At 36.6% G+C, this 10,938-nt stretch overlaps 1 protein-coding gene across 9 annotated transcripts; it reads left to right on the top strand.

Annotated features, from left to right (window-relative positions):
* Positions 1-2,299: 2,299 nt before the first annotated feature.
* zgc:154075 (uncharacterized protein LOC556929 homolog) lies at positions 2,300-8,080 on the top strand. Of its 9 annotated transcripts, none has more exons than XM_048178394.1 (15): positions 2,300-2,547; positions 2,808-2,875; positions 3,009-3,113; positions 3,208-3,292; positions 3,383-3,456; positions 3,597-3,656; positions 5,125-5,232; positions 5,321-5,377; positions 5,464-5,594; positions 6,048-6,102; positions 6,207-6,299; positions 6,902-7,036; positions 7,143-7,244; positions 7,333-7,494; positions 7,582-8,080. In XM_048178394.1, the coding sequence occupies exons 2-15, from the start codon at positions 2,873-2,875 to the stop codon at positions 7,717-7,719; spliced, it is 1,308 nt and encodes a 435-aa protein (XP_048034351.1). In that variant the 5' UTR covers positions 2,300-2,547; positions 2,808-2,872; the 3' UTR covers positions 7,720-8,080. The 9 variants fall into 9 exon arrangements, with proteins under 9 accessions (XP_048034351.1, XP_048034349.1, XP_048034354.1 ...); XM_048178392.1 differs by having other exon boundaries at positions 2,994-3,113; XM_048178397.1 differs by lacking the exon at positions 2,808-2,875.
* Positions 8,081-10,938: the final 2,858 nt, after the last annotated feature.

The following is a 10,938-nucleotide window of genomic DNA, read 5'->3' as shown; positions in this document are numbered from 1 at the left end:
TTGATGTCGAAAAAAAAACCCCATCAAATTGACGTAAATTTTTTAGGCCAATTTGACGTCCACACACTGATGTCCAATTGATGTAGAAAAAAAAACGTCCACACACTGATGTCCAATTGATGTCGAAAAACCCCCCCATCAAATTGACGTAAATGTTTTAGGCCAATTTGACGTCCAAACACTGATGTCCAATTGATGTAGAAAAAAAAAAGCCAAATTGATGTCAAAAACTTGGCATCCATTTGACGTCCACACCCTGATGTCCAATTGATGTTGAAAACCCCCCCCCCCATCAAATTGACGTAAATTTTTTAGGCCAATTTGATGTCCAAACACTGATGTCCAATTGATGTAGAAAAAAAAATGCCAAATTGATGTCAAAAACTTGGCATCCATTTGACGTCCACACACTGATGTTCAATTGATGTCGAGAAAAACCCCCATCAAATTGACGTCAACTTTTTGACGTGTTTAGTGTCATACCCAGAGGTTGTGTTTGGGAAATAGACGTATGAGTGCTGCCAGCATTGCTGCAGAGGTTGAAGGGGTGGGGAGTCAGCCTGTCAGCCTGTCAGTGCTCAGACCTGTCGTCCCAGAAGGAAGCCTCTTCTAAAGATGTTGCACAAGAAAGCCCGCAAACAGTTTGCTGAAGACAAGCAGACTAAGGACATGGATTACTGGAACCATGTCCTGTGGTCTGATGAGACCAAGATACTTATTTGGTTCAGATGGTGTCAAGCATGTGTGGCAGCAACCAGGTGAGGAGTACCTAAGTGTGTCTTGCCTACAGTCAAGCATGGTGGTGAGAGTGTCATGGTCTGGGGCTGCATGAGTGCTGCCGGCACTGGGGGGCTACAGTTCATTGAGGGAACCATGAATGCCAACATGTACTGTGACATGCTGAAGCAGAGCATTATCCCCTCCCTTCGGAGACTGAGCCACCGGGCAGTATTCCAACATGATAACGACCCCAAACACACCTTCAAGATGACTACTGCCTTGCTAAAGAAGCTGAGGGTAAAGGTGAACAACTGGCCAGGCATGTCTCCAGACCTAAACCCTATTGAGCATCTATGGGGCATCCTCAAACTGAAGGTGGAGGAGCGCAAGGTCTCTAACATCCACCAGCTCCGTGATGTCGTCATGGAGGAGTGGAAGAGGACCACACAAAATATTGACTTTGGGCCCAATTTGGACATTTTCACTTAGGGGTGTACTCACTTTTGTGGCCAGCGGTTTAGACATTAATGGCTGTGTGTTGAGTTATTTTGAGGGGACAGCAAATTTACACTGTTATACAAGTGTCATTTCTTCAGTGTTGTCACATGAAAAGATAAATATTTACAAAAATGTGAGGGTGTACTCACTTCTGTGAGATAATGCATATAGAAATTATGTCTGTATTGGAAACTAATTGGGCTTAGTAGGTCAGTAACTTCAGCAGTTTTCTGATTTGTGGAGGGGACACGGCGTTGTTCAGCTGACTGATGGACTGTTGAAAAAGCTTCAGTCTTGTAGTTCTTGTTAGGATGTTTGTCCCCCAGACAATGTCTATTCAAGTTCAGACATATATCGTCTTACTCTGATGAAATTCCACCACTCAGTACACCACAACTGTCTCTCACCTCTTTGTACACTGTCTCGAGTTATGAGTCCCACGACCACTGTGTCGTCAGCAAATTTTATGAAGTGGCTCTTAGGTGACACCGAAATTATTGCGTGGGTGAGTTTTGAACAGTTAAAAGCTAAAAGAAATCCAGTATATGACAAATTGTTGCACCTTTTAAATGTGTGAATGTAGATTTTGGTAAAAACTAAATAAATGCATTACCGATTCAATTCTGACAGCTGTATTTATCACTGCGTCCACAAGAGGGAGTGCTGCCTCAGGTGATCTTGATGCAAAAGCCTACATATATTAACATAAAACCAATGATTTAAATATATTTTTTTTGCTAAATGTTGCTAAATACTACAAAAATATTTGCATATCTGTTGTATTTATTGCTTTTTATTCATTAAAGTAAGATGTTTTAAATATTTATTAAAGTAAGGTAAAAATAAACACAAAATGGTACAACCTTTGCAGAAGTGGTTATTTTGAACAAGTTTTAACTGATATGTTACTCAGTATTATGTTTACATCACTAGTGGGGTAAAAAGCCCATGGTGGTGTTTGGACGTCAAGTGCTTTTATGGCGTTTCTTTGTAATTTTAGGCCAGGATGTTCTTCAAAAATTGTATGTGTTCCGTGGAACGATGGCATGTTCTTTCAAGTGTTGCTCTTGCGTCATTTGAACGTCATCGCTCAAACGTAAACACGGAAGTAACAAATCCATAGTGAATGAGCCGAGAGCTCCAGTCATCTGAAACAGAAGCTGTCAGCCTAAATTGTCTCTCTGTTTTGTTTTACATATGTTTATATATGTAATCACGGGTGACGTTTGTATTTATACACGTAATCACGCACATAACCTGATTCAGGATCAAGAAGTCCGATGTGAGGCGTTATTGCGTTGTTAAAGCGCGCTGGGAGCTCGATATAAGGTAACGCTTGAAAAAACAAAACCCGCCCCTTTATTATTTCAGATAATATCACAAAACGTTTGATGTGTTTACAAAAAGACAAGTTCGCTTTAATGTCTCTGCCATTCAGATTCACAGTCTATTGTTTGTCACTGCAAAGATTTGATTTAGCATAAATACCATGCTAAAATGTCACTTTTTTGACTTAATGATTTACTGCAGTCTGGTAACTAGTATCTAACCCACCATAAAGCCACACTGACCTTTATAATCCTGTGAAGTTAAAGGAAAGACAAACCTATAAAGCAAAGTCCCAACCACAGATATTCAGTCTTAGGAGTTTTGCATGGTAAGATGTCAAATGCTAGACTATTTAATATTTAGATCAAATTATGTATGTTTGGCCAGTATTTACTGATTATTTGCTTGAAGGAAGAATGAAACTTAAAAAATATTATGTCTATGAGTTGTTAAATCTGCAGGGGTCTGCTATAATGCCTTCGCCTGTGGATGTTATCGTGGTTGGAGCTGGCAACAGAGGAGAAAATTATTCTGACTATGCTGTGATTTATCCTGATCGCATGCGGGTATGAATTGTGTTTTAATCTTCACATCGACAGTCAGCAACTCTGTTATTTCAACACCACCAAAATAACCATGACTATAACTGTTTCCTCATAGGTAGTAGGAATTGCTGACCCTAGAGATTTTGCTCGAAAGAAGCTTCAGGCACGTCACAAAGTAGCTGATCAAAACACTTTCAATGGTATGTCCAGCTTCATTTCCCAGCTTTTTGTTACAATAAAAGTGTTGCTTGTGTTTCTTTTTGAAGTACATTTGTTTGCTTTTTGCATAGATTGGCATTGTATAGCAGAGAGAGAGAAATTTGCAGATGCTGTATTGATCTGCACACCCGATCGTCTTCACAAGGTTTGTGTTTGGTCAGTGTTCACATGATACAGTTTTTTTTAGATCAGCATGGTGTGCTTAGCAAATTTTTACTTGTTAATGAATGACATAACTTGCACTTCAAGTTGTCTGCAGTGTCCAACCATTGTTTTGCTCTTCAGGACCCTGCTGTGGCTTTAGCTAAGAAAGGCTACCATGTATTGCTGGAGAAACCAATGGCTGTAAGTGACTTTTTGCCAAAAGGCTCCATGACCGATTCATTCAAAATGGCTTATTCATTCAGGAACAAAGCAAGTGACTGACTTTATGAATGGGTCATTGAATCATTCACTCAACTGATTCTTTCCAAACGTGAATTCATTCAGGAACGAAACACCACTGTGTGTTGCTCGGAGATGCACAACTGTTCTGCTGTGGCTTTGGTTAGAACTATTTTCGTTGGCAAAAACATACAATATTGTGTCTAAAATGAAAGAAATTTCATATTATCTTCTTGGTTTTTGAACTGTTGTATAAAATAAATATCACATTTGCAATTGTGCTGATATTCGGGAAAACAGCATTCTTGCTTGTGTAAACTATAAATATAAAAAACAAGAAAACTCATTCAGGGGCATTATCTTGAATTTCGGGGACTTTTTATCCATTTTGGTGGCGTTTTTTGGCCCAAGCCACTGTTAATTTCGACCCAGCATATGCCATTATCGTGAGGGTGAAAATGATCCAATCATGGGTTTATGGGTGTGCATGCAGCCTGGGTTCCGGAAGTTAAAGCCTCAGGGACTCTGATATTTCAGTGTTCTGCTTCTGGATAAGTCACAGATTTAATTGAACAGATTTCTGTATAAACTTCTGTACTTCACATTCCAGACATCAGTTTAAAGGGTTAGTTCACCCAAAAATGAAAATTTTCTCATTTATTACTCACCCGAATTCAAAACACTGCTTCGAAGCTATACGGATCTTTTGTTTTGAATCAGTGATTCGGATCGCCTATCAAACTGCCGATATCACGTGACTTTGGTGCTCCTGACAACTGATTCGAAACAAAAGATTTGTAAAGCTTCGAAGCAGTGTTTTGAAATCGGCCATCACTAGATATTGTTGAAAAATTGTTATTTTGTTTTTTTGGCACACAAAAAGTATTCTCGTCGCTTTATAATATTAAGGTTGAACCACTGTAGTCACATGAACTGTTTTAAATATGCTTTGAGTACCTTTCTGGATCCTGAGAGGTTCGGTGACATTGCTGGCAATAGAGGCCTCACTGAGCCATCAGATTTCATCAAAAATATCTTAATTTGTGTTCAGACGATGAATGTGGAATGTCACGAGGGTGAGTAATAAATGACATCATTTTCATTTTTGGTTGAACTAAACACATCCAAAAATGCATTCTGTCATCATTTACTCACCTTCATGTTGTCCCAAACCTGTATGAGTTTCTCTCTTGTGTGGAATATAAAATAAGATTTTTTTGAAGAATGCTGGTAATGAAACAGTAACTGGTCCCCATTGACTTCCATTGTATAAAAAAGAATACTATGGAATATTCTTTCTTTTTACATAAACACGATTTTTCACTCTCATACTATATTTCATTGATACACAAACATCTGTGGTATTGTTTGTGATTTTTGTATGATTTTAATTTAATATTAAATTAAATAATTTAATAATATTTCTAAGGTTACAGAGGAGGACTGCACAGAGATTGTAGAGACTTGCATTCAGAGTGGCGTCATGCTCACGGTGTGCCACGTTCTCCGATACGACCCAGTCATCCACAAAATAAAAGTAGTTACACTTTCCTTTAAATCCTAATAAAGAATTATATTAGTTCTCAGGCAAAAGTAAACGTACAATATTTTTTTCTACAAATCAGGTGCTGATTGACAGCGGAGTAATTGGAGATGTCATCCACATTCAACATTTCGAACCGGTAGGATGTGTTTAAATAAACTTGGAGTGTGCGTGTGCTGCGTGCAGTGTCTCTTTGTGTTGTGTCAGCCCTGTCCTCTCTGATAGGTGGGGTTCTATCATTTTGCTCACTCCTTTGTCAGAGGAAACTGGAGAAACGAGGCAGAAAGCTCTTTTGCTCTGTTAGCCAAATCCTGCCATGATTTGGATCTGATTCATCATTGGGCTGGTGGACGAAGGTACACTTAATCTAACATGACTTGCACACATGTGATAGAGCTGAGCTGAAAAAAAAAAAGTGAATGGATAGAAAGAATGAATGGAATGTCTTATCTTCTTTTATCAGTGTTTCTCTATATGTTCAGGCTGATTGCATGGGATGGTCTTTTTTAACCTCATGTTATTGGGTCACTAATATGGAAAAGGCTCTCAAGTTTTAGCTCTGTCTTTGCCTTTTTTAACACTCCTTTTCGCAAATATAACTTTTCCAGCTTCTTTGTGTATTAATCTTACTAACGTTTAGCTCCAACCCTGAAAAAAACACTCGCCTGCCTGTAACTTTAGTAATCCTGAAGACCTTGATTAGCTTCAGGTGGATCTAAACTCTGCAGGACAATGGCCCCTCCAGGATCAACGTTCCCCACCCCTGGTTTAGATGGTGAAATAATAGTTTTTGGGATTTTATTTTACAGGTGTGTAAAAGTTTCATCATTTGGGTCGCTTAGCCACTTCACAAAAGAGAACAAGGTTGGGTTTTTTATTATTATGTAATATTATTTTTTATCTGTTAAATGAAAAACATTGCCATTGTGAGATTTCTTAAAAGTGTAATTATTTTGCAATTTTCCTAGCCAGCAAACGCTGCAAATCGCTGTTTAGACTGTCCTGTAGAGGGGGATTGTGCGTACTCTGCAAAGAAAATCTACCTGGATCGAGTGAAAAGAGTAACGTATTTCTGTACACTACCATTCCAAAGTTTGGGGTCAGTAAGATTTTTTTTAAAAGAAATTAAAACTTTTATTCAGCATAGACACATTAAATTGCTCAAAAATGACTTTAAGGACTTTTATAACATTAAAAATGATTTCTATTTCAAATAAATGTTGTTCTTTTGAACTTTCTATTTATCAAAGAATCCTGAAAAACATCTATTACAGTATTTTTCAAAAATATTAATTGTTTCCAACTGTGATAATAATAAGAAATGTTTCTTGAGCAGCAAGACACAATCATGTGACACTGAAGACTGGAGTAATGATGCTGAAAATTCAGCTTTGTCCTCACAGGAATAAAGTACATTTTAAAATATATAAAAATAGAAAACCTTTTAAATTTTAATAATATTTCACAATATTATTATTTTAACTGTATTTATGAAGAAATAAACGCAGAATTGGTGAACATCTAATACTTACTTTAAAAATATTAAAATATCATACAGACCCCAAAACTTTCTTTACTCCACTTTTTGATGTTTATTATAATCATGTGATGTATTTAATACAAAAAGAATGTATACTTTATCTATTACATATTATTAAATCAGGGGGATGTTGGCTGGCCAGTTTCAGTGATTTGCAAAAACTCAGTTCCTGATATTGAATCTGTGACCGAAGCCCTCACAACAGGACCTTATGGCCGCTGTGTCTACGAATGTGACAATGATGTGTGCTCAAATCAGGTTGGAGAATCTCATACAGTATATTCTTCCTTGTCAGATAATCAGTAACGATGTTTCCTGTCATTAACAAAGTATATTGTTTTATTATTTAATTCATTTATTGCAGGTAGTAACCATGGAATTTGAAGGAGGCTTGACTGCCGCATTCACCATGGTAGCATTTACAGAGGAAATATGTAAACGCAGAACATCTATCCATGGTAGTAAGGTATGACTTCATGCTCATTTATGTCAACATTCCAGCACTTTGAAGACTGTAAGGGGGCATAACACCTATTTGTTTATTCTCTCACAAGGGGGAACTGTCCTATGATGGACATGAGATCAAAGTGTTTGACTTCCTCACTAATAGGACCACAAAGCACACCGCAGACATGAGAGTTCCAGGCAACTTTGGTAAAGGTGGTCATGGGTCTGCAGATTATCACCTTATCGACTCCTTCATTGCGGCTGTGATGGTGAGACGATAGATCATTTTTCTCTGTATTTGTTGTAGAATCTGAGTAATTTGATTACTTACAATGCTTCTCTCTTTCTTAATATAGAATAAGGACCCAACTCTGATTAGGTCAGGTCCTAAGGAGACATTGGCAAGTCATAAACTAGTGTTTGCGGCTGAACGTGCCCGTTTGGAAAACAGAGTTATGTTCTGTGGGAATCCATGTGATGGCGAGAGCAGATAAATGTATACGAGCACATTGTGGACTTGTTTTATATTCCACTACGTGTTCACATTCTCTTTGTTATTCTAGATGTCACTTACATTCTTACATTGTGATTTATTCAGTGATTTTAGAAATTGTCCAAATGTGATAAATGTAGATTTTTTTTTTTATGTAATCGTGTCTGTTTTATTTAGAAGATTTATAAAACGGTACATCTTGAATCATGTTTCTTGCATTTAATGTAACTTAAAGATACTTGAATTTATTCGTGTAACACCTAATGTTTTATATTAATATTTATCTAGATCAAGTTATGTGACCATGTATTCAAATTAATCGTGTAATTATAAATTACCTCAATAAAAATAATCATATTTTGGCCATTTTGTTCAGTTTGAATGGATTTTTATTTTGTTTTATTATTTTTCATCTTTATATTCTGTTTATCTTTCAGTGGTTTACTCCGATAATGGTCTTTTGTGTTTGTACAAAAGATGCATAATCATTTGCGGTCATGCAGTGGACTATGAAAAAGGCTCACAGTCAAATTAAGTGATTGTCTGCATATGCTTTGAATTTATATAAAGTTTTTTAAAAATCTGTATTTTTTATGTAATGAAATCAGAATATTTCTTAAAAGGGTTAGTTCACCCAAAAATGAAATTTCTGTCATTAATTACTCACCCTCATGTCTCTCCAAACCCGTAAGACCTTCGTTCGTCAGAACGCTGACTCATTTTTGTCCGGCTCCTGCATCAGCTTCACATGCATGCGTCGTGCTGGTCATGTGAACAGCGTCGACCAATAAGGAGTCGGCGTTCTGAAACAGAACCTGGAAGCGCTGAACGTAAACAGTGTAGGTGAATGACACAGAAGAGAAGAAATTGTTCAATACAGTCGTTATTTTTGTTTTGATTTTGCACACAAAAAGCATTCTCATCGCTTCATAAAATTAAATTTGAACCAGCGCAGTCACATCGACTGTTTTAACGATGTCTTTAGTACCTTTCTGGACCTTGAAAGTGTTGATTATATTATGGAGGAGTCGGAGAGCTCTCAGATTTGATCAAAAATATCTTAATTTGTGTTCCGAAGATGAACGAAAGTCTTATGGGTGTGGAACGACATGTAATTAATGACAGATTTTTCATTTTTGTGTGAACTAACCCTTTAATTTAAATGCCATATTTAAAGCAATGACAATGACAAATGATCACTAAAATACATTGAAATGTAAACGCTGGTGACGTGATAGTGAAATTGTCTATAGTTATGTAACAGCCATTTTTTACATTAGTCACTATATGTAAATGGCATTTCAGACTGAGGAGAGGTGGAGTGTCACAGTGAGTTGTAGGGTGTCATAACCTTGCAGTCTGTCCACACAGTTCTCAACCTTATTAGTTTGGTGACTTTGTGGGTTGGTTATCTTACTTGAACAGATTACAAGAGCAATGCATTTGACATTCATGAAGGTAAAAAAAAACCTTTATGAATGTCTTTATGAACACCGCATACCACCTTTAAATATGCTCTGTATAGTGACTGTTTTACAAAACATTTTGTTTTCTTACAAAAATCATTTGCCTTGAAACATGAGCAGAACTTTAACTTTGTTAATCATAGTCAACATTCACCAATGATGTACTAAATTGATCAAAAGATGACCTATAATGTTACCATAATGTTTATTTAATGTCTTTTTCAAATAAATACTGTTCTTTTAAACTTTCTATTCATTGAAGAATCATGAAATAAAAAAAAATGTATCATGGATTCCACAAAAAAAGTTCAAGCAGCACAACTGTGTTTAAAATTAATAATTTTCTTGAGTTTCTTGAGCAGCAAATCAGCATATTAGAATGATTTCTGAATGATCATGTGACACTGAAGACTGGAGTAATGATGCTCAAAAGTCAGCTTTGCCATTACAAGAATAAATTACATTTTAAAATATTTTAAATTGTAATAATATTTCACAATATTACAATAAATGCAGCCTTTGGTGAACACTTTAAATAATCTTACTGACCCCACTACTTTTGAATAGTATGGTGTGTGTGTGTAAAACCATTCTTATGTAAATAGTTGTACATGACTTATGTAAATTTCAATTCAATGGATATATGAATGATTTACACAGAAATTAATGGTTGAGGCAGAACTGAAGTCCATACAGTAGAGCTCATGAAACCTTATTAAATCTCTGTCCTAAGCTTTGTGGTTAAGGCCCTGTTGAAGTCATTATTTCTTTCTCTTGTATATAGAGCCAGGGGATGAATCTTGGTGCATTTTAAAAATCTCTGCCCTGACTGACTCACAAAATGTCAAATAAATACTCTCTCCTTGCCACAATGTCTAAAATACAGGATATACCACATTGCGTCACTTTGCTCAGTGGCCACTTTTCAACAAGCATAGTTTCGTTATGACTGTGAGGGAGGGTGAACAGTGAGCTCACTGGTTGTGTAATGATTTAGATGACGACTAGCTCCCACCTCTAACATGAGCATTGCACAGATGGATTTGATTATTATAGCCAACAGAAAATCTTTTTTTTCTTCTTCTTTTTTTTCAGAATTTTTTTTTTTTTTTTTTTTTGCTATGACATCTCATCAGTGAGGCCAAAGCGAAGAACAAATGATTTCCATCCGAAACCAGCATGCATCATCATGAGCTCAGCTTGAGAACCTTGTGACTCATAAAATACAGCTGTTGACTCAGACAAAAGCAGGCTTTTTATCCTTTGGAAGTACAATTGCATTCTTACTGAGCTGTGTGATATGCTTAGTTAGTTATCTAGGTTTAGTGATGTCACTAGGATGTATTGAGGTGCATATTGCACATTCAAAGTTGCACACCTATTTTTTTTCATCTGGATTTTTATGTTGATTAAAATCTCCAGTCAGGTTCGGACATATTCATGGTTTCTAGCGAGCACAAAAGTCATTCAAAACTTGGGTTGCTCAATAATCCACTCAAATGGCTCTTATAACAGAGTGGAAACGGCAAACTATCCATCCAGAATTATTGTTTTTCTTATGGTCAGTTCCGGGAATCAATGTGTGTTTTCTAAATAATTGGTTAGTGGGAGTTAAAACGGTTCAGTATGGCAAACTGTAAGCCACAGGAAGTCTAAGTAAAAAAGAACTCCATAATTGAACATGGCCTAAATCTTTGAGTCGCATCCTGAAAGTCTCTGAATGACACTCAAAATCTATTCTTTTGATGTATGTA

Source organism: Megalobrama amblycephala, linkage group LG24 (assembly GCF_018812025.1).
Source record: "Megalobrama amblycephala isolate DHTTF-2021 linkage group LG24, ASM1881202v1, whole genome shotgun sequence".
Classification (NCBI taxonomy): Eukaryota; Metazoa; Chordata; class Actinopteri; order Cypriniformes; family Xenocyprididae; genus Megalobrama; species Megalobrama amblycephala.
This window is presented reverse-complemented; position numbering and strand designations above follow the sequence as displayed.

Bases quoted from the DNA above. Each gene is read 5' to 3' on its own strand.
- zgc:154075 (XM_048178389.1), top strand. From the start codon at position 2,919: ATGTATGTTTGGCCAGTATTTACTGATTATTTGCTTGAAGGAAGAATG. The intron at 3,457-3,596 runs GTTTGTGTTTGG...TTTGCTCTTCAG, and splicing joins CACCCGATCGTCTTCACAAG to GACCCTGCTGTGGCTTTAGC. The intron at 5,378-5,463 runs GTAGGATGTGTT...CCTCTCTGATAG, and splicing joins ACATTCAACATTTCGAACCG to GTGGGGTTCTATCATTTTGC.